Source organism: Pogonomyrmex barbatus, unplaced genomic scaffold (assembly GCF_055798465.1).
Source record: "Pogonomyrmex barbatus isolate J1 unplaced genomic scaffold, ASM5579846v1 scaffold3, whole genome shotgun sequence".
NCBI classification, from domain to species: domain Eukaryota; kingdom Metazoa; phylum Arthropoda; class Insecta; order Hymenoptera; family Formicidae; genus Pogonomyrmex; species Pogonomyrmex barbatus.
In genome coordinates, this window is record NW_028297127.1 from 9080375 (window position 1) to 9105393 (window position 25019).

At 36.0% G+C, this 25019-nt stretch overlaps 3 protein-coding genes, 1 long non-coding RNA gene and 2 pseudogenes across 4 annotated transcripts in view; 1 reads left to right on the top strand and 5 right to left on the bottom strand.

Moving 5' to 3' along the window:
- Nucleotides 1–5252: 5252 nt before the first annotated feature.
- Nucleotides 5253–25019, bottom strand: part of LOC148936005 (uncharacterized) — an 86657-nt gene continuing 66890 nt past the window's right edge. Inside the window, exon 3 of the long non-coding RNA XR_016139829.1 lies at nt 5253–5353. This is a non-coding gene — a long non-coding RNA (uncharacterized LOC148936005). The remainder of the gene's footprint in view (nt 5354–25019) is intronic.
- Nucleotides 14217–15598, bottom strand: LOC148936006 (uncharacterized). Its single transcript, XM_089079423.1, has 2 exons — nt 15537–15598; nt 14217–15464 (listed from the first exon to the last, which is right to left on the bottom strand). Exons 1-2 carry the CDS (start codon nt 15596–15598, stop codon nt 14894–14896), a joined length of 633 nt encoding a protein of 210 aa, XP_088935549.1. The 3' UTR covers nt 14217–14893.
- LOC148936007 (uncharacterized) lies at nt 16101–16785 on the bottom strand. Its single transcript, XM_089079415.1, has one exon. It carries the CDS (start codon nt 16690–16692, stop codon nt 16168–16170), a length of 525 nt encoding a protein of 174 aa, XP_088935541.1. The 5' UTR covers nt 16693–16785; the 3' UTR covers nt 16101–16167.
- LOC148936008 (uncharacterized) lies at nt 16934–18485 on the bottom strand (annotated as a pseudogene).
- Nucleotides 20306–23666, top strand: LOC148936009 (uncharacterized; annotated as a pseudogene).
- LOC148936010 (uncharacterized) lies at nt 23825–24615 on the bottom strand. Its single transcript, XM_089079771.1, has one exon. It carries the CDS (start codon nt 24599–24601, stop codon nt 23918–23920), a length of 684 nt encoding a protein of 227 aa, XP_088935897.1. The 5' UTR covers nt 24602–24615; the 3' UTR covers nt 23825–23917.

The window sequence follows — 25019 nt, forward strand, 5'->3', positions numbered from 1 at the left end:
TATCTCTATTTTTAAATATTGTAAGTTGTCAAAATTAGTGCTAAATTAAAAATTATGTAATTAATATATTTAAATATTTAACGAAAATTTAAATATAAACAAAGAAATAAAACAATAATATAAACAATAACAATGTATTAAAATATAAACTTATAATACAATCATAAAATTATGAATACATGTATCACGTTTAACAGAAATTAGCGCTTTAAAATTATATTTTTAAATCCAGAAGAATAGTTCTTTTTCCGCGAAGAAAACTTCCAACAGTTTCAAAATAAACATCTGCTAAACATCAATCTGTTAAACGCTGAAAATAAAAGAAAAAAACACTAACTAAGCAACGATATAATCAAATTTTGCTCTTGTCTAGAACAGTCAGACACATTTGCGATCTTGTAATTTAACGTTTGTGATGGATAATCAAAGTAATAATAATAAGTATAATGAATATGTATAAGTGTATGAGTATATTTGCTTCTACATATTCATATGAATAATTATTTTCTATTATGAAATTAAATAAATTGCGATTACGCGAACAGTTAACAGATTCACATTTGAATGCAATAATTCGTTTAAGTTGTGCCAAAACAATAACACCTGATATATCGTATATAATATCGAAAAACTATGAATCAAATACTAATTAAATGTTATAAGAATTGTTTATTTAATATTGTTGTAAGAAATGTTTATTTAAAATATAGATAGTTATTATTTTATGCTAATTCTGGGTCTGAATTTGTGCGACACAATATCTTTTGATTCCTTGAACAACACGTTCAACGAACAGACGTTCCTGCTATCCCCTCTCCTTCCTTTATTGCGCCTAGCGGTCTAACGCTAGCCTTAGCGCGCTCAATTGTTGCCCGCGGGCATTGGGCGCCCACGAGCAGTGTCCACTTGCCGACCCCTGGCCTATCAGACTTACTCATAGACCGAGCTCATAAGGCTACGCTTTATGATGGAGTACAATTAGTGCTTCGAGAGTTCTGCCACGTTATTGGATAATAAATAGTCGAAATGCTGTTAAAACGCATAGTTACCAATGTGTAACCTGTGCGCGTCATTCGGCGCGATTGTTTTCCCACCTAAGAGGCATGGGAATGAGAGGATGGAGAAGGAGTGCGCTCGATGAAGACATATGGAGACAGATCCTGGAGCAGGCCAAGGCTCAACAAGGATTGTAGCGCCAGAATGATGATGATGATGAGTTGGAAGATATAGAAATATTTTCCAGTGTCAAAAAGAAAGTGGGGTGAAGAATAATTTACAATTTCTAGGAAGATCTATAAATTTCATTTTATTCTTTTTTTTAATATTTTTAGACTTCACGTTTAGATCCGTTTTTTTCTCAATTATACTCTCTATCAACTAATAGCTCATATTTAGTTTTCTCGATCGTAGTTTTGCGTATTTAAAATCCGAAAACACATTCCGTACAAAAGATACTTTCGCTAAAAAAAATTTTACCTTTGAAATTGTACTGATCAATTGTTTGTTCAATATTTTTTGTTTTCAACTTTCTTGAGTGAAGGGGTACGGGGGTGACGCATACGTGACATGTTCGAACATGCGAATTCCGATATCCAACTTTGAAAAAAATCCTTCCCTTGAAAAAAAATCCTCGCAAAAGAAACCGTAATAAACGGTATAGAATCTTCTAGAGATGAATCTTCCAGAATTTTGCCCGGATATTATTTTTAAACACACGTAAGCTTTTTTGATCATTTCGACGGATATGTAAGCATGTATTATATTGCATTCGTAGCTTTATTTATCTCGTCATCGCTTCCATATTCCTCTGAGTTGTCGTTTGTAAGTGAATTTTTATTCGGAATTTTCACGCGAAGTAATATGGCCGCACAAGAAGTTGAAAATTTTGCAAAGTATGAAAATATTCGCGAAACAAACGACATCGACATGCGAAATAGGCAACAAAATTTGTTGTTTTATGACGACCCTCTCAATATTTCCCATACAAAAGAAATTACAAGTGGGATTACAATCATCCAAGGAAGGTATCTTGGTTATCAAATTGAGCGAAAATTATGCAGAAAGAATTAACTTCGGTGTAGACATGTGGCAGTAATTTAAAAAAAAAACAAATATTGAAACTATGGGCGCGTACTTAAACAGTAATAACAAATGCAAAGTAAATTCCATCACATTTGCAAACATATTTATCAGCTTCAACACCGCCTAGAGCGAAAGCTATACTGGTAGCATATAAGAAAACTGAAGATTCTTCTAAAGAAAATAATGTCATAAATACGCAAGCAGAATTGACATACGTGGAAGAAGAAGTATAATCCGACGAAAAAAAGAAAAACTTATATTATGAAAAATCTCCGTTGTTATAATGCAGCAAGCTACGTTTCAAGAAAAATATTATTAAATGTGTTGATCCCCGTATAAATCAGCTAGCATCTATTGTCGATACTGTTAAGGGGATGTTGGACTGATGAGCGAACTTCGATGAAAACACATATGCACATCTAAACATACATAGATACATTTATGTTACATACACTCATACATACAGACACGCATACATATCCATGGAATTTTCAGGCAAAGTATCCTCTTATATACAGCTCCTAAGCGCATTTTTAAAAGCATAATATTGTTCTTCTTTGTAATTCCGTCCCGGGTAAGTATGTGTTGTTTATATGTTCAAAGTCTAAACTTTTATGCACAGCAAAATGTTGTCACAAGTTAACCTCAAAAGTCGATAACAAAACTATAATTTTCTAACTTTTTTCCCCTTTTATATAAAATATATAGACCCGGGTGCGTTATTGTCTACTTTAATTCTGGAAAAGGATTTTTAATTCTGTATAATTAATGAAAAGATTACTTTGTCTGAAAATAATCGATTCAGTCAGTATCTTCAGCATCGTCTTAACGAGTATTACCTGATCAAGGAGATAGACCTTCTGCCTAAGACTTCCATCTGCCGATATCGTCAAACTCATTCTCCAAGGCAACCGGAAAAATATTGAGCTCGTTGTGAGAACATAAATTAATAATTTACCATTTTTTTATATATATTTTAATATTGTATTTTTAGAATTGATTGCGCTAAGACTCAAAGAAATTGTTAGTATAATTTTAATGAACCGCCGAGTTATAATTTTTTATGAAACATTTGTATTCTGAATTAAATCATGTAACAGGTACGAAAGAAGTAGTCGATTATTTTCAAGGAAATTTATATAAATTATACATATATTAAATAAAATCAACATTTGTTTCACTTTATGACTCAAAATCTAATCTATTTCTTTCTTATCTTTTCTCTTTAGTCTAAAATTTTTTACACTGCTTCTCACAAGTATATGTACAGTCCCCTTCTATAACGTCGTTCATTTTTCATTTCGAAACCAGAACCTTCACGTTTCTATTTTTTCTATCCGATGTTACGTTTCTCTCCTGTAAAAATCGTCTCAGTGTTCTTGTAGAGTCATCATCTCGTCGAAAACATAAAGTGTAAAACCGATCATCGATCCATTAGACTCCGGGAAGAATCATAGGCAGGGTATTCGAAACACAAGATTACACGTAATTTTCTTTTTTCAGAAAAGTACAAAACTTTACTTCTTCTTGGCCACATTTTTTTCCTTCCTCTATGACATTTTGTTAATTCTTTAGAAATTTTCATATATGTTTTCAGTCTTAATTTTTATATTATACATAAATCATAGAAAAGACGATTTCTTAAGCGACTAAATAAAATACGCTCGTTTCTTTTCTCCCCCTCTCTTCCTCCGAGATAAAACACAGAATCTCTCTTTTCGTTTTCTCTCCAAAATTTTCTCGTAAAAATCAAGAGCGTCCCAGATGTACCCATTTTTAATCGAACACACCACTCACATCAGCCGATGCCTAGGAATTTTCTAGTGAGCTATCTAACAAAAATTTTTTTATTTAATCGACCAATCGGCAATGTGTCCGATTGGACCTCATCCTAAAAATCGCCTGAAATCGCTCGCAACCAATCAGCGGCAACTGAGCAGAGCCAATCAGAACGCATAGACCAATAACTTGATTACCCCCTCTACTTTATCATCGCGAACTAGACCCATCTGTCCTCTCCCTTTCCCTCGTTGTTTGATCCTTCCTTCCACCGTCTATCTACGTCATTGACGCCAGTGACGTCATTTGTTTTAACAAGCCATACTGACAGGAAAGTTCAGGAATTATACTTTTAACATGTGCAGGGAGAAAAAAAATTTCACAACTTCAGAACAATGTATTATATGTATTATATTCTGACAAAATTTTGTATATATATATATATATATATATATATATATATATATATATATATATATTCTACTGGATCCTGAAAAGTTAATTGTGCTTTGTCATTTTAAAGAGAATGAAGAAAGGAATCTGATAGTACATATAATAGTATTTAGCCAATTAAATATAAAATTTTCTGATAATCTATTGAAAAATTCCTGGCCACCGGTTGATATGCGTGAATGTGTATTACCGAATTTGTGTTTAACGCGAAACTCTCTCCGAAACCTTACAAAAATTTAAATAATTACACTCTGAGAAATAATTGGTTTTATTATTTGTGCAACAATTTGCAACTTTTTGAAATGATTAAATAATTTATATAATACAGAAAAATTGTGTGTGTGTGTGTGTGTGTGTGTGTGTGTGTGTGTGTGTGTGTGTGTGCGTGTGTGTGTGTTTGTATACGCGCGCGTGTTTGTAAAACAGAGGAACTAAATATAAAACTAGGTATTAATAATACTTTTCATAGCCGTAAAATAGGAAAATGCCTTTGCCATAAACTGCAATTATTAATAACATAGATATTAATAATTTATATAATATATGTAATAATATTTATCTTTTATTAATTCTACATTTAGTATTAATTCTTACATTTCCGAAATATTCTACGGAAAGTACAGGAAGGAAACTTGCCATCGATATCGTAAGAGGCTTTTGACTTCTCTGTATTAAAAGTAGAATATCATTTACAGTTCGTGGTGATATATAATCATCGGATGAAGAGCTATATGCTATTAGTTTGCTCTAAAATTTTATGAAATAATCTTTGATAATTAGTCTTTAATATATTCCAGTAAATTCTTGTTTTAATAATTAATTTTTATTATATTATAATATATAATAAAACAACAAAATATAATAAGACAAAAATAGAAAAGAACAATAAAAAAGTTTCAATATTTATATATTTTCAAATATTTAATCAATCATTTACCATTTCACTTAAGTCGGTTGCTGACCAGGAACTAATATAAAATCTTTCACACGCACTGAGAAACGTAAAAATAAACTGACCCTTAACAACTAGGGGTTGATCCTATAAAATAAACGAAAAACTTTTAAAGTTAAAAAGTTATTTATTTTGTTCTCTAAATTAATATTAATAATTTTAGATAATTATGGTCTTAATAATTTGAATAATACAAACACGGATTGATACAAGAAATGTATAAAAAGTCATAGAATTATATGTACTGTAAGAAAAGGTGATGTGACTTTCGATCCGTTTTATCTTCAATCATATTATCTTGTAAAGTTGTCCATTGGATATTTGAAAATATATTGCTTATAGTTTAGCTATCTGAAGTGTTTTATAATTTTAGTAATTACGAAAACTATAATATGAAAAACTATGCTAATATGAAAAATCATTTTCAAATATATAAAGTAAGTAGTTTTAACAGTTTTCTTAATCTCATAAGATATTGTATACATATTTTATATTGTGTTTGAATCGTCTATATTAATAAATAATTATCTAGAAGAGATTGTAAAATTCAAGTTTTATTATAAAATCAAGATTGACATCGTTGTAAATACAACAATGTTAATTTTGCTTTTACAATAAAACAAACTGTTGGATTTCTTTGTATAAATACACACCATTCGATTCATTCGAACAAAGTAAAACAGTATTCATTAGTTAAATCGTACGGAGACTACATCGCAATGCAACCGCATGCTATCGTGCGTCGCGTTACACCCATAGACATTTATACTAGACATTAGACTGCTAACTCCTCTGTTTACCGAGCCTGAAAGTTAACCCCAAAACTTATGTATTACATAATGTGACGTAAGGGGGACAAATGATGTCATGTGATTAACACATGTCACGTGGTCATGCGAATGTAATATGGCTGATGCACTACAAACATAGACATTTTTATTGAAGATCTTAAATATCTATAAAATTTTATATATATATATATATATATATATATATATATATATATAAATTATATATATATATAATTTATATATATATATATATATAATTTATATATATATATATATTAGGTGTACAAAAAAGTTCTAAGCTTTAGATTTCATACAACCGAAATAACAATTTAAATTTTATATATCTTCCCGCCCTTTTGCGATTTTAAAGCGTTGACATTTGGCCTTCTAAAATGCCATATGGTTTGGCGTTTGATGCACATAACCTCAAAAATCAGTAATGTTCACGATGGCAATAACAAAAGAGCATATTCGATTTTCTATCCACTTCGCGTTTCATCTGAAGAAAAATGCTGCTGAAGCCACTGCAATGATTTGTGCTGCATATGAAGAGAATGCTGTAAGTCATACTACATATAAAAGATGGTATCAAAAATTTCGCCAAGAAGATTTCAATCTTGAAGATGAACCGCGTGCTAGACGCCCTCAAAAGATTGAAACGGATGAATTGCAAGCATTGCTGGATATAAACTCTGCGCAAACTAAAAGGGAGCTTGCAGAACAGCTTGGCGTTACGCAGCAATCCGTACGTTTACATACGATGGGAAAGATTCAGAAGGAAGGCAGATAGGTTCCGTATGAATTGTCCGAAGACAAAAATCGTCGGCGTGACACTGCATTCACTTTGCTTTCAAAGTTCCGGAAAAAAGATTTTCTCCACAAAATCATTACAAGCGATGAAAAGTGGAAAAGTGGAAAAGTTCTTTATGATAACCCTAAACGTAGAAAATCATGGGTTGACCCTGGTCAACCTTCGACATCGACGTCGAAGCCCAATATTCAGCGCCAAGAAAGTTTTGCTCTGTATCTGGTGGGATTGGAAAGGTGTGTTGTATTGCGAGTTGTTACAACCGGGTGAAACAATCACGGCAGACCGCTACCAACAACAATTGACCAATTTGAGCGATGCATTAGAAGAAAAGAGGTCATTTACTGGCCAAAGACGTCGTAAAGTGATCTTGCTTCATGACAATGCTCGACCACATGTTGCGAAAGCGACTCAGGACCATATCTTTGCGTTAGGCTGGGAACTTCTCCCGCACGCGGTGTATAGCCCAGACATGGCGCCTTCCGATTACTATCTATTCCGGTCGCTGCAGCATCATTTGGCTAATACACATTTCGTGAGATTTGAAGAGATACGAAAATGCATTGATGACTTTATCGCTTCGAAGCCGGTGAGCTTCTATCGTCAAGGAATTCGCAAGCTACCCGAAAGATGGCAAAAGGTCGTTCATGCAAACGGGGAATATTTCGCTGATTAATATTTTTTTGTTTGTTTTTGAATAAAGATTGAATTTTACAAAAAAAGCTCAGAACTTTTTTGTACACCTAATATATATATATATATATATATATATATATATATATATATAAAATCAGATTTAGGTAAAGAAATTTATTTAATACATAATGAAAAAAATTTCTAAAGCAGAATTGAAGAACGGAGATATTTAAGATCTTCAATAAAAATGTCTATGTTTGTAGTGCATCCAGCCATATTACATTCGCGTGACCACGTGACACGTGTTAATCACGTGACATCATTTGTCCCCCTTACGTCACATTATGTAATACATAAGTTTTGAGATCAACTTTCAGGCTCGGTAAATAGAGGAGTTAGCAGTCTAGTTAGCAGTCTATCCCCCTTACTTCATTCGCATGCGCATGTGTTTTGTACATACTTTTCGGGGCCATGTATTTGAGACAAGTTAGCGGTCTAGTATATAAATATAAATGTCTATGGTTACACTACTGTCAACTCTTAGTCACGTCGGCTGCCAACTTACTAATAATTAGATCGTGTGGTACTGCATCGGAGACGCCATAATAGGCAACTCAACTTACATTCCCAATACAAACAAACAAGACTAATAAAACGAATAAAAAATATTATTGATATAAGAAAAATATTTATTAAAACAAATCAAAATAATCATAAAATATTAATAATAAAAGTAATAATAAAATATTAATTGACAAAATAGAATTTAAATACTGGAATGGTTACACTCAGCCTTCTTCGACAAGTTAAGAGTGTTTTAAAACAAAGTTTTAATAAAGTATTATATAGTTAATATAGACCGGAGAAAATTAAATTATGGATGCTACTATTCATAAATAATAGTTCAATAAGATTTCGTAAAAACACATTGCCGAGACAGATAAGTTATAGTTATAGATAACATAAAATTACATAAATTGAAAGTTAAGTATAACTCAAATTTTTATAGAGATAAAATGCCATTTTCCTTGGTAAAAATATGAAATCAAATGACACACAAAATCATTCATCGTTTAATGGCGAGTTTAAAAAAAATGAATACTAAACACTCAGTAATAACTGAACTGTTGAAAATATTCATGAAACGACACTTCAATATGTCAGACGGATCTCGGACTTCAATCAAATGCAAGTATGTATTTAATATTTTTTTTTAATTTTGACGCATCATTAGGGATGCCATCAAGATTCAAGACTTCGAGAATCTCGTCTTGTCTTGTCTCGAATTCAAAACAAGATCGAGACAAAACGTATTGAGTTTCAAGATGAGACAAAATTTTGAACTCGAGCTTCTCGAAAATCTCGAATCTTGAAAAATTATAGAAATTGTTCTATTCTTTTATAAAATATTTCCGAGCTGATAGAGATTACGAAAATGATAGAAGAAAATAACAAATTTTAATTTCAAAAAATTCAAACACTGATAAATATGTATTCGAATATGTTCATAAAATGATTTTTTAAGAAATTTGCTAGGTACTTTTAAAAAAATGTATAAGATGCATTGCAATTACTCCAACAATTTAAGATAAAAATTTTAACGGATTTAAAATTTTCAAGTTTTAAATAATAAATATATTTGTCATCTTATACAAATAATACAAACATGATTAAAAAAACAATAAAGTAAGCAATATTATCACATCTAGATTACATTAGATTATATAATATTTAATATATAATATTTAATATAATATTAAATTAAATAAATAATATTAAATTGAATAATATACGAATCACATTATTTCATATTACTCAAACACTTTATTACGCTAATTACATTAGAAAAATACATATGATAACACTTATTATGATATCATTTATTCGCCAAATAAAATTTTAGATATTAAACATGTCGCCCACGAATTTAAGTAAAGTAATGATCTCGCCGATTCCTCGCATAATCTATTTCTACGTTTTGTTATAATTAATCCTGCTGTAGAGAATAATTTTTCCGATAGAACGGACGTTGCGCAAATACTCAAAAAGTCTCTTGCTATTTTCGATAGACAAGGGAAGATATGTGTGCTTAAACCACCATTCTAGAATTCGTCATCTTTATTAGCTCTCTTAGAATTCAAATATTCATCAATTTCTTTAAGCCGATTGTTATTATCAGAATAATTCTCATATAATGAATTTATATCAATAGTATATGGATCGAAATTAAAAGTGGCATTATTCGAATCAGAAAATTTGCCTTTACTAGAAGACGATTTAAAGTAATTTTTTTTATAAATTTCTTTAAATTTTTCCAATGATTGACAAAATAGCTCTTTTCCCCAATTAATCTTTCCTCCAAAAATTAAATGTTTCTAACTTATATGTAGGATCTAATAGCAATACAACACAATAAATCCAATTAGTCTTATTATAATATTTAATTAATTTATCTCTTGCTGTTTGAAACGCTAAAAATAAATTTTCATTAATTTGACATCTGTCTTCCTTGTTGTTTAATAATTGTATTGTATTTTCTATTTTATCTAACAGCATATTAATTGCTATTACAATTAATGAGCATATTAAATAGCATATTAAATGCTATTACAACGTAGTATACGTGTCTTTTCTCAGAAGAGTGGAAACTAATTTAAAATTTTTTTTAATAAATTAATCTGTATTAATAAATACCATTCATCGTCAGTTAACAGAAAACGTCGGATGTTCAAAACATCACTAGTGCTACAAAGTGTATTTAGAGCGTAATGATAATCCACATTCAATCACTCAAATGTTGAATTTCAACGCGTTACTACATCAATTATTGATGATAAATATTTCGTGTTTGCTATGTTACAACTACTCTTTAATTGGTTACGAAGTTGTTCTGATCTTTTTAGTTTTAATAAAATACTTCTTAATTTAAGAACGAGGATTTTATTAGAGTCATAATCTTCGTTATCTACTTCGGAAGTCTCTTCGATAAGTAACTTTTTTAAAGAATTTTGCACAGCTAAATTTATAATGTGCGCAATACAGAAAATGTTGATTCTCATGATCAAAGTTTAGTGAATTATTCTTCATAAGTTTTTCGAATTCTACAATGAATGTAATATTTGCCGCAGCATTATCTAACGTTATACCTAAGACTTTTTCTAAAATGTTTTTATCTTTTAAAAATGCGTAAAATATTTCCGCGATATCTTTACCTGTGTGGTGACCATTTGAAGTAACGAAATCTAAAGCAATGGAAACCAATTTCCAATTATCATTAATAAAATGTGCAGTTCTATAAAAGATTTTCTTGCAATGAATATCCAACCGTCCAATGTGAATGATATTTTTGATTTGTCTTATTTCAAGATGTCAATTACAGATTGTTGTATTTCCATAGAGACTTGTGTAACCTTGACTCGCATTGCAGTATGTTTTGGCATATTAATTTTGGATTTAGAATACTAAAAAATTTTTTTACGTTTCTTCATCATCGAAAAAATTAAAAAGAAGATATTTTATTGCCGTTTGACAATCTTGCACTCTAAATCCTGATTTGTGTACTATACTTGGTATTGTCTGTAATAGACAAATAGATTATGTACATACATATTCAATTATTCTATACATTTTTTATGACACTGAAAAGCATACCTGCTTAAACATGTATGTTTGTTTCGAAGATATTCCTTGAAATTTGGAAATTCCGAATATAGTTTCATAAACTTTTATATCATTTCTTTGCAGATGTCTTTTAAATCAGTTGTATTTGAGTTCGTCATTTTGATTGTCTTAGTTACAGTTTTGCATAATTTTCACACTCCAACTTTTGCATCGTCCACAATCTTAATATCAAAATTGTTTTTAACTTGTGATGTTTTATTTTTATTATTTATTTCGGTATCACTTTCACTATTTTCATAGCGTCTTCTTTTTGTAGTCATTTAAAAAAAATCGCTATAATTGCAGTTTACTGAATATTGATTGTCGGCTTTTATGTGTTTGTATCAATCTGACATTCATCATAGAAAATGATGAGATACTTTGGAGACGCGAGTCTGATCATCGTTTGGAAAATAAATGATCATTGTTGTAACCAGTATCACAAGTGATTTGGTTCCGTGACCGCGATTGTCCTTTTTTTAATTTTCGATTGTCTTTAATAAAGTGCTGTTACAGTACCTCATAACCCTCTCAAAGATCTTCAGAATTTTTAAGACATAACCAAACTATATATTTCTTAATTAAATGAATAAAATAACTAATATTTATGTATATACATAATTATAAGGAAGAACGGCGTCATCAGTCTTATTGTTAACATATCATCATTAGATTACTGTAATATTACGTCCGGCGGATTCCACGATTCTTTTCTTTCGAAGAAAGATAATGGCTGTTAATCAGCAAACAAAAAATGCCTCGATCTAGAAAGATTTTCTCTTTTATTATCGGAAACGCGAGTCTCTGAAAAAATGCACGGAATTTTTCTCAAGGCACGTCCTGTAATCAAATCGTCCGAAAACAATAATTTTTTGTAGACAACAGTCCCGCCGGCGCCAAAAGATTTATAACATCTTAATAAAATTGGAAATACTAATAAAGTTGGAATTTCTAATGCGTGAGGAACGCAATGAGATCATTCAAGGCCTCCAGGGGCCTATATCCCGAAACCGGGGAGAGATTAAAAAAACACCAATCAGGAGAATGCAATCGGCAGCCGTTGGTGAACACACCAATGAATAAATTAAGGGTGTGGAATGAGGGGAACGGGTGAAATTTTCAAAAACTAATTCCGTCATTCGCCGAAAACCGGAAACATAAAAACAATCACGACCCACAGAATGCCGCTTCCGCCCTTTCCTTATACCCGCGATTTTTCCAAATTATCATTCGAAAATTAACACAGAGATCCATCACCTCGCCCCCGGAACCTTCCCACCCTTCCAAAGCTCTATATAAACCATGGTTCAAACCAGAAGCTCTCTTTTCTTATCTTCCCGAGGACGTCATCTCCTGGAGTAGTCGACGAGACCTTTTTGTCTAACAGTTAGAATCAGTGCGCGACTTAAACTCTTTCGAATGAACCAATACTTGAAGATTCCAGCACGCCGCACAATCGCCTTGATCCACACACCATCGACAGCGTCCCCACAGCGTCAACAACAGTAAGTCGAATTTTCCTTTTTTTTTACTTATCATTCCGGTTATAACGCGCTCCGGTCCCGTCCCCCATTTACGAAACCGCAAAATTCTCAATTCCCCTCAGTTCATCACTATCTTTCGATACTCTATCTCACTTTCTTTTTTCATTCTCTCTCTTTCTCGCTTGTCTATAAGTTCGTGTTAGGACACGCGGCCCCTCGAGAAAATCAGTGCATTTGTCTATAGATTCGCTTTTGGATATGTAAATTTCGCAGAAATCGGCGCATTGTCCATAGGTCTGCCTTTGATGATGATACGAAGACGCCGAGAATTGGTGCATTCTCTCTCTCTCTCTCTCTCTCTCTCTCTCTCTCTCTCTCTTTCTTTTTCTTTCACTTTATTGCCGCGTGACCATAGGCTTGCTTCTTGGATACACGGATGCCGTAAAAGTCGGTGAATTTCATTCTTTACATTGTAGTGTTCCGACCCAGAAACCACCTCCCCTCGGGCAGAAGCGGACTAAACCTTCCGCTCAACTTGTCTTCCAGCGGAACAACAGTCCTCTCTCGAGGAGTCTCTCCGAACTCGAAATACTTTCCCGCCTTGTAAAAACAATTCCTGCTATCACTTTCCCGTCCTTCGCGGAGAACGTTTTGCTTAGGGATCACTGCCAATAGAGATATTAAACTCTATGCGGAAATTTTAAAAAGAGATTCATTTGACGTCATTCCTTTGTTCCTCCCTTCCAACTGCCTTCTGTATCCCATTCCCGTCCATACTTTCTACGAAGCCATCCTGAATCCTCTTCCACACATAGTAGAATTTATTAAAGAACACTATCGTAGAGATCAGTAATCATTAAGAGGATTCTAAAGTGACGGGAATTACCGACATATTATAGTGCACCAAAGAATTTTTTATTGATTTGACAAATTGCAAAATCCTTTCAGGTAATTAAAATACACACAAAAAGAATGTGCGGGACGATCGATTTAACGAATAAATAAGAAAAAAATTAAAAAATTCACTTAACTTTAGCTCGTACAGCTGTCGCATCAGATCTCCATTCCCTTAATACAAAAATTCTACAGCTCGTATATATAAAATGAGTGCGTCCCGCACTTCGGACTAGATGAATAAACAATACTATATTTTTGGATTTATGATCGAAAGCTTACAAAAAAAGTTTGACACTTGAACAGATTGTGTCTGATTACGTGTATATATATATGCTTGGCGCAGATATAAAATGATAAGTAGAGCAGTAATTGTAATTGACAGATCTTGCAATAGATAGCGCTGCAGAAGAAAGAGAAACGATCTACGGGATCGATAAAACGTTAAATAAACTTGCTTGCTAAAATAAAATGAATTTAATTTTGTATCGATTTTCTCGTTAAATTGAGCATCCCGCATTTTTTTTCGTGCTATGGTTCAATTGCACAAAAGAATTTTGTAATCTATAAAGCCAATTCAAAGATTCATGCCGGCTATAATATATCGATAACCTCGTCAGTATTTTCAATAAAAACAGTCAACATATAACTTTGTGTTTTTACTTTAGATATATATAAGTAGTAATACTAGGCCGGTTCTAACCCAGGAGCTCTGAGCGGGGTGCGGGTGTGCGGGGTAACTCGGGGACGCGGGGGTAAAGGAGAGGGGGTAACTGGTAGGCACGGGGAAGGGGGAATGCTTTGTCGATGATCCTTTGGAATGTACTTTTGAGGGAGAAAGGGGGGAGGGGGTCTTTTTTTGTCTAGGAAGAGCTGCTAGAAAAGATATTTTTTTGTAGAAATTGACATAGGAAAAAAAAGCGCCGTTATTCCGGCTGCAATAAATGTACGTGTCGCAACATGTTCATTTCGAATAATCTCGAAAAATCCGTTATTCAATGAAAATAATGTATTAGTCGGTGGACACTTTTCCTTAATTTTTTTCTTGTTTTTTTTTTAGTAATAAATATTGAATGTGCTTATTTCTATTTGATCAAGTTCTCACGTAGGAAACAATAAATTTTGATGACGACGGAAAATGGGAAACTACAAAAAAAGTGAATTATAGAAAAATGAAATGAATTCAATAAAAAAAAAGATATTACCCTTTTTTTATTGATGTTTTTTATTGATTATACCAATAAATAATATCTTATTATAACTGAAATATTATTTTATTTTAAGATGGGAAATAGGGAAATTTGTTTTGATTGAAATATTTTTAAACGTGAAAACGTTTTTATTCACATTTTTGTTACGTCTTTTTTTCATACATACTAAAAATTAAAGCTAACAATTCGCAATTGACGAGTTGATGCCTATCGAAGATATCGCTATCGCGTATCACGTATGGTACCTCCTCGGGATTTGTTATAATAGACGCAATGTTGGAGAATCGCGTATACTTTTCATCGATCGTTTCAACGAGTCTGTCTAGTTGATTGAACGTTATATCAATACATTCGGCGAGATTAAACATACGGCGTAGCGTCGATTCGACCATCATAATGCGTACGTTTGAAGATTCAAGACGTACGAGTATAACGTTGTTCATCATACAAACTCGGACTGTTAACGGTCCGACGCTTATAAAATTGTCTTTGTAATTGTTTCGTAGCAATTTGTAGATATTCCATTGCTGCTCATGGAGTCCTTTCCATGTTTCGAGAGACAATATCAGCTCTTGTCCTCGATGATTTCCTAGGGCGATCTCTACGTAGCTCGGTGGACCAACATTGATTCCAATTTCCAGAAACTTGAAGCCCGTAGCCGTCAGGTTGTAACGTCTGCTCATCAAGCGCACCGCGCGAGGCTCCATCGTAATTCTGTGTAACAGCAATTAAGTACATAATATTGCGTAATGTTGCAAAAAGAAAAAAAGAAAATGTCGAACTTACGCGTTACGTTCCTTCTTCGTTTCAACATCGTACAGTGCACTGCTTCCTTTGGCGGAGTACATTGTGCGTGTGGATCGTTTGTACAAACGAATGACGGAGGACTGATCGCACCAGCATAAATTTTGACACGGCAGAGCGTTAATCCCCCCTTCCTCTCATTTGAAAGATGGAGTGGACAAAAAATCCAATGACCTCGCTGAACGACAATACTCTATTATGATAGTATTTCGTGAATAGGCATGTTAGTGGCCAAGAAAAAGACAAAGAATCGTACAATTGCAGATCGAGAACGAGTTTACTGTTATAGTGTTTTATTATAAACTGTTATAAACTGTTTTATTATAAACTATTATAAACTGAAAGAAAAAAAGATTGCGTCATTATCAATTAATTATAAAATTTTTATTTCAAGAAAAAAACCTAATCAGCTATAAAAAATATGTAAAGAGAAAAAAAGAAAAATGTGAATAAAAAGTTTCACGCTTCAATCATAACGCAATTTCTTTGTCATCGATGAGTCGATCGAACGTTACATTGAAAAAAATGTATAGAATCGTTGGAATATTAAGTAATCATCAATATAATAGCGGGGAAAAGGAATAAAAGAAAATATATTATATATTATATATGTTTATTTAAGATTATCTACCCACCAATTAAACAATTTAAATACATTTTGTAACGCGCAATTGGTATAATGATATCTACATCGTATAGAATTATCAGCATTTAGATTATTTAAAAAATCTATGTCTTCGTAATCCGCATCCAGGGTCTCGATGTACACGCGCTCTCGCTCATCGTCCAAAAGCAAATTCCACAACCATTTTCGTTTTTCGTGTCCCTTAACATATATGACACCATCATCGCCGTCATCGTCGTCGTTATCTTCTTTCATACCATGCACAGTTTTCGTAATCAAACTTTTAGCTTCGCTGTACGGAATCGTTCCGTCGTTCCATTGCAGTCTATGATGATGACGTATCACCCAGCGTGCGCGAGATTTGTCGGCACTTGCCAGGAAATGCCACGGTATAGGGCTTGCGAAAATGTAATGAGAGAGAACGGTCCGTTCTTTGAGAGTAGCAAACTCTTTTACGACAAACTGTCCTTCAACGAGGAAACCTTGCAGGTCTACGAATGTTGGCACAGACATGTCGAGAAGAAGACTGCGATCGATTTCGATGTATAGATTTTATTGTCTCTCATATATCAGCGATGCTCTTAGGTGATCTTGCGTACAACATTGGTCAACGGGTTGTACTGAACCACGCGATCGTGTATAATGAGACAGTACGCGATGGTATTCATCGGTACGTTCTCCTTAGTCTCAAATTCCAATCTCACATCCACGGTTGCGCTCTTGACTGATTCGTTTTGTCGAGAACAATCGATGATTACGAATGGACCGTAACGTAGAAAAGACGTGAGGGTAAGACTTGGCTCGAGATACTCGTATCCATAGTAGTTTTTGCAGAAACGCGCGTACGTTTCGTACAACACAGACCATTTATTTTTTTCGAAATCCAGATTCATATCATCGTACGGATAACATTCTGAGTTCAGATAGAGTTTCACGTTGGTCAAGTTGCAGTCGTCGAATCGGCTCGTGTCCTCAGCTGTGATGATGTTCTTTCGGCCTGTTTGCAAAGTGAAGATGACATATCGCGGCTTCTCCAGCTGAGTAGCGGTCTTGATGGCCCACGAATGCTTGGTTGTACGCTGTAACAGCGGAAATTCGTACAGATCCCACGAGCGAAAAGCCATGCTCAAGTATCGTCCGCTCTCCAAAGTGCGCAGCATCGATAGTTTTGTTATCTCGTTCAATAACACGTGCATTCGCTATTGTATCTTGAATAAGTCGATCACGGGATCCAATGCCGAATTTCCCATCAGGCAATTGTTGTCGTTGCGCGATCGTATTAAGATCAACTCGTGACGAGCGTTGATTACCATGCGTCTGTAATCCTCGCAGAATCCCAATAGTACGTAGAGAGGTACGCAAAAGTTAAAATATCCATCCGCGTTGGTACGCGCATCCCAGCCAGCATTTCTCAGAATCACGCTTCTCTCGGATGACGTCGTACGTAGTATTTGAGCGCGCTAGTTATGCCCACGTTTCTGTTACGATCAATCTCCACGCCATCGAGCTCGTATCGAATCTCATCGAACATGAACGCCACAAAATTATTTCCCAACATCACATCAGATCCGTCGACAACATTTTTCTTCGTTAATTTTCCCTCGATATATAGAAAGCTTTCGTACGGCAATGTGTACAGATCCTGTTGCTGTATGGGTATTCTTATCTCATCACTGTACCCAAACGTTGTATTGGTGAATGGGTTATACGTATGAGTTTCAATCTTGAAGATGCGATCGTCGAAGATTGGCTCGTCTTCGATGTTTAGGATGTCAGTCATCTCACAAGTTGCGCACCGCGAATCCTAAAGCTTGTAAAAATTTAACGTTCGATGCGTTGAGTTTCTTTCTCTTTTTGATGCAACCGGATGAGCGAGTATTGTCGATTGGTGTTTTCTTTATAAAAGATGCGTTATCTCTCTGAGCGTGCTTCGCTTCGTTCAACACGAGCATCCCAAATGTCGCGCTCGCGTTATCGCCGTCGCCGTCGTACGTGCAATCTGATAGTGATCTCTTCTCCTTTGAAATCGAGCAATCGTCCGTTCTGGTCAACAATGCGTATCGTTAGCTCCGTAATGCTCCGTACGATGACTGGCAAGTAAATGATATACATCGGCCTTTCCGATATCTTATATCCTGGTGGCACGCTCGGCGAAAATTCATGTATCGTGTGCACACTTTTGTCGTTGCTATACGCGCCCGCGGTCACGTTGCACTCTACACGGATAATGTTTATATTTATTATGTTGATTGACATGTCCGATTTATACCACTTTCGCGGTTGCGCTTTGACGAGAAACCAAGCAGCGATCCAATGTTACTGGGCTTGTTAAAGTTTATTCTGTAATCACATTTAATCTCACACCTCATCGTGTTGTAATTTGCGCAGAGCACTATCGGGTATTCACCAATGTCATCATCGCCGCGCGCGGTGTCACCGGCGTTATCGCCGGATGTGTCAGGTTGCGGATGTTTTCGTAAAATCTCACGTTTCAAAAATTCATTTATGGCTTGCAGTTCGTACGACCCCTCGGGAATCGTAATTTCTGCGTCGTCTTTGTCAAAATAAAATTTGTTGTTCGAAACGTTTACATTCGGTATCGTGTGATAAGTCTCCAAAATTGTTAGACCAAGCTCGTAGTCATTGTTGTTCAAATCTATGGCTGGAAAGTAGTTTGCCGCGAGAACGCTGCTCTTCCCGCTTAACGTAAGCGTCAGCGACATGAAAAGCGTTCAACGAATACTGAAACGTCGCGGCATTTTGTTAGACTTTATAAATTCATGCGCGTCGACCGTTTGGAGAAACCACAAATACAGCTGTCCGCAGACGCTCTGATCGTACGTCTGATAGGACGTTCGATTGTACTCTATCATAACATTGTCTCCGAAATATCGTACCAGTTCCTTCGGCGGTCGAAGATTACCGAAACTGTCGAAATATATAACACGATCGTTTCTCTTTGCGTATGCTACCCAATGAGTGCCGGGACCCATCGTGTCATCCAGATTTACGATACCGCTCTCTTTTCGACGCGCGCCGCTAATCGGTAATGCGTCACGCATGAAAACGCCTCTGAAGTATGATACGCGCATACGCTTCGCCAGCTGGTCCAATTGTACGTTGGTATTTACACCCGTAGGTATTTTTATTGTCTCTTTGACATTTTTTTTTCTTTTTTTCTTTTTTCGCTGTTACACTTCGTCCGCCTTTGTACGGAGCGAGATACAATCCCTGTCCGCGCGTTTCCATTGCGCGATTGTGACGTTGTAGTTCCTCGAGCTGACGTTGTATGGCTTTCTTGTCTTTACCGCTTTCGCCACGCTGGCCGCTCCGCCAATCATGGAACCGAGCGCGCCCAACATTGGCAGAATCGGTAATATGCCGCCTCGTTTCGCCGTTGGAAGTATTCGTTTTTTTTTGTTGGCTTTTTCCTTGTTTTCGCTTTCATACCCATGCCGATCTTGGTCTTGGCTTTCATCGCTGCCCAAACAGCTGTAGCGGCAGCTTTTTCGCCCGAAATTCGAATCTCTCGCAATGACGCGTCCTAGGGCTTTATCGGTGAGTATCTTATCCGCCGCGTGTCTATCGGTGAGATCGTTGCTCAGAGAATACGCAATGTCGTGTTCACGGCACGCCGCGTCTAGTGGATTTATGCCCGTTTCACCTCTGGCTAATCGCTTTTTCAGCCGAGTACCCGGACCGCAAAACTGATAGCCGGGAATATGTAACTCGAAAGGAAGCGCATTTATCACTCGATTGAGCAGTCCTCCAACGCAGCCTTTGTTCGTTGCTGCTGACATATGTTACAATCCTTTATCTTCGGTGCGGGGCCGTCTATATGCGTGCGTTGCCACGATTGATTATAATGCTCGACCCAGCGACGATAGATTTGAACCTCCAAATCCGCCTTTATATGCTCCGGAAGTTTGTCCCACACGTGGTCGATATAGTCACCACATATGCGTAACAATATGATCTTCGGTATATATTGCAACTGTTCAGCGCGCAAATTCCAAATATCAAATAGATGCGATAGCGCGAGATACATTTTTGCTACTAAGCGAATCGCGGTTTCGCGCGCCTATAAATAGGCGTTCAATCAAAGCGTAGATAACGCAGTGTGAACATGAAATTCGTGCGGTACCCGCAGACGATACACGTCGTGAACTACGACGAGAAAGCGCAAATGATGGGAGACATCGCGACAAAGCGCAAGCATGGTGAAATACTACCGAGTACTATACGCGCCATTATTTGCGGTCCATCGAATTGCGGTAAAACCAACGTTCTCATAAGTTTGCTCGAGAGTCCGCACGGTGTACGTTTCGAGAACGTGTACGTGTATTCGAAGTCATTGCAACAACCAAAATATCGATATCTCGAAACTTTGTTGGCATCGATCGACGAAATTGGCTATTTTACGTTTTCCAACAATAGTGACGTCATCCCACCGAGCAAGGCACGTCCCAATTCGATCTTCGTCTTCGACGACATTGCATGTGATAAGCAAGATGCGATGAAAGAGTATTTCTCGATGGGTCGCCACTCGAACGTCGACTGCTTCTATCTCTGTCAGACATATGCGAAGATACCTAAACATCTGATACGCGACAATGCGAACTTGCTGATTTTATTTAAACAGGATGGTACCAACTTGAAACATGTTTACAACGATCATGTGAATACTGACATGTCGTATGATGAATTCTGTGCGTTATGTCGCGATTGTTGGCGGCGCGAGTATGGATTCCTAGTGATAGACAAAGACAGTCCGCTTGTCAACGGGCGGTACAGAAAAGAATTTAACACGTTCGCGGTACCATAATGTGGTTAGTCGATGTTGATACGTCAATTAAACAACATGAATAACATCAAAGATCGCGAGAAAATAGCAAAACAGATTGCGAAAACGAGCGATTCGATTCGCAAAAAATATCGCGCTTTGAAAACTGGTAAAATAGATGAAGATGTAGCGTTGGAGAGACGCTTCAAACCCATCGTCGAACCTCTAAAAACAGATTGTCGAGGAAACACATCCAATTAAAAAAGTAGCCAATGTTGCAAAGGATATCAGTATTAAGAAAAAAAAGAAACGTGAAGACAGCGACGATGACGATGACGATGACGATACTACTACTACTACTACTACTAACAGGGATTCGTATTGGACGGATGTTGGATGGTTGAAATTATCGCCGCAATCTAAAAAGCATACAAAACAATTGAATACCGCGTCAGATTCATTCACGTTCGATTCTACATCGATAGAACCATCAAACGAACTACCGAAAATACCGCTATTCGTGCGAAATGAAAATATTTTTGAAACAAAAGATGTTAGTGAACCATCACTCGAAACAACCATCAAACAGAATCTGCAAACGCATGGAAGTCGTGAGACGCTTCATGGTCAGCTAGGACCATGGTCAGCTAGGACCATTGGGACGAAAGTACGTGGGCCTTCTTCTCGGTGACGACATAGATAAAGCGATCGATAATGTGTACGGTATCTATTTCGACAAAAGTGGTACAATGCTCGGTGACAAAAAGTTTGACGTTGACAAAAATGATTCCATAATCATAGACAATGTGAGATACAATGGTACACCAGGATTATACGAATTGATCTTCAAGAGACTTCTCGATGAAGCTATATTTACCGAAGATGACAAACAAACGTATAAAAATATACTATTAACAACAAATGCTCATAGACGTGGTCACAGCGTCCATAATCCCATCATGGGCAACAAGGGATACAAGTACATTAATATCATCGCTCCGCTCGTATCTACATATAAAAGAAGCAGTAAAAAGGGTGCAGGCATGACTAATATACCATCCACCATGAAGTTAAATGACAACAAGATTGATTACGTGCATTGGGACGATCCCAACGAACTGGATCGACTTCGATTACTCGACGCTTCGCACCGAGCTGGTCACAACGCTCACGACAACGAGATGCTGTCGATCATCGAGGAACTTCGCGAAGCCGGCATTATTATAAATTAAATCGCGTGTCGATGAAACGAGCCAGTTGATTGACGTCAGTGAGGAAAAAAAACTTTAATTGTAATATATCTTATTTACACGCATTAATATCAAACATCGTCGAAACATGAGATCGTCAAAATCTGATGGACGTGAAAAAAATATTAACTCCGTAAGGCGATGATTCGTCGAGGAATTGCATGCTCCAGCCAGAAGAAATTTTCCACGAAGACATGTCATAATTCGAGGCTACGACGATCTGTGGCAAGCTGATATCGTCGAGATGCGCCCATATTCGAATTTCAACAGAGGTCATCATTACATACTCACCGTTATCGATGCGTTGAGCAAATATGCCTGGGCCGCTTAAAAGCAAGATCGGAAGCGAGACGGCTAACGCTATCGCCGAGATAATTCGAGAGAGCGGAAGATGCCCGAGAAATTTGCAAACGGATATGGGGAAGGAATTTTACAACGCCGATGTGCAGAAACTCTTAAAAAAGCGTTAATCATTATTCCACGTATTCGATATTGAAGGCATCAATCGTCGAACGGTTCAATCGCACACTTAAAAACGACATGTGGAAGATGTTTACACTTAATGGTACTTACAAGTGGGTCGACGCGCTGCCACGTGTTAGATTACAACGCGCGCAAACATCGCACTATTGGCATGCGACCCATTGACGTAACTCCCGCGATCGCTAAAAAACTCTTGGGCACGGTGTACAGCGCGATAAAGATCGCAGGTCCAGCAAAATTCAAAGTTGGCGAATCGGTACGCGTGAGTAAGTACAAGACAGTTTTCGAAAAAGGTTACACGCCAAATTGGACCACCGAGGTGTTTAAGATCGTTAAAGTGCAGCGTACTAATCCCGTAACCTATCTACTCGAAGACTATCGCGGAGAATTCGTTGCTGGAGCGTTCTACGAGCACGAGTTGCATCGCGCGACTCATCCGGACGTGTATCTCGTGGAGAAAGTACTGCGTAGGAAAGGAGATAAGGTTTATGTCAAGTGGCTGGGATTTGATGGGTCACACAATTCTTGGATACACAAAAATAATGTGATTTAATTCATTTATTGTAAACAAATATAAAAATATTTATATAAAAAAAATGTTTATATAAAAATGTATACAATAAGTCTTATTTTTTCTTCCATTACATTTTCGTAAAGAAACTATACTGATGGACTAACTACGATGAACTTAAGATATAAAATGTATAAAACTACGAGAAATACGTACATATAAATTACAAGTACATATAAACTATAAGAAATACATACATATGTATATGCATACGTACATATGTGCATAAACTACAAGTATGTATATACATACGTACACACGTACATAAATACATACGTACATATGTACATACATACATAAATACATACATACGTACATATGTACATAAACTACAAGTATGTATATACATACGTACACACGTACATAAATACATACGTACATATGTATATGCATACGTACATATATATGTACGTACATTACATACTGTACATATGTACATACATAAATACATACATACGTACATATGTACATAAACTACAAGTATGTATATACGTACACACGTACATAAATACATACATACATATATATGTACGTACATTACATACTGTACATTACATACGTACATATGTACATATGTATATATAAACTATAAGAAATACGTACATATGTACATATATATGTATAAAACTATATATAAAAAATACATGTATATTACAAAGGTATTCGCCAATGTCCCCATGGTAACGTTTCCGTCGAATTCGGTATGATGTATCGTTTATCATCGTATGGACTCAGAGCAATTTTTGACTCGGATACCGTATATACTTGGTGTAATTTGGATCTTATACATGATTGACGACGAGTCATTTCGATCTCTTCATTCAAACACCGTGTATAATCATCGAACGTTATTGTTCGCGCTACGACGTTATTTTTTACACCTTTCGCTTTTTTGATGTCCTTTTTACCATCCACTCTCATCGCATACATTTTTGCTCTGAGTCCGACAAATTCCGTCATAATCGCACCGTTATTTTCGTCCTTCATTAGGCCGGGTACTTTTTTATTCACGAGAGACATACCATATGCGTTGTCCGCCCGATAATCGCTCGTATCGAATCTAGCGATATCGCGTTTCATCGTCTCGTACACATCATCACATTCAATGTGATATACAAGACTGTCTGTGTCGGTGTACATGATTTTATATTTGTCGCGATACAGCGGTAACATATATTCGTGGTGAAATTCGTACAAGCAGATTTTTGATATATCGAGTATACACATACCCACATAAATCGGCTTGTTGAATTTTACCTCGAGTTTACGCAGTTCGACGGCGATTAAATTTTCCGCAAAGACGCTGCGGCTGTGGAAATTTGGTTTCGCGATCATTGCCTCCGCACCGTATCATCCGTCCCATTTCGTTATCAATTTTACATCCACGTGATTCCGGACATTTTCCATCGTTTTACCGAATACCGCGTTGTTCATTAATTTGTATAAATTTTTTTCGAAATCGTTTTTCGCGCACATTCTAAACTGTGTATTAAGTTCGATGTAATCGCGGAGTGGATTGAGCGAATTGTAGTACGCGGTGTATCTTTGCGATACGAAGACTGTGGCGCGTACATTGCTGCAGGTTACGATAGTGGATGACATATCGCTTTTTGTCATATAGCGTCGCGAGAAGTTTATTCTGCCGCGTGCCGGGTGGTTTATCGCGCGTCGGACAGAAAGGTAAGTCGGTGTGTCGGTCGTGCAGATGATGCGGATACTCGAGATCGACCTCGAGAATATAACCCATAGGCGA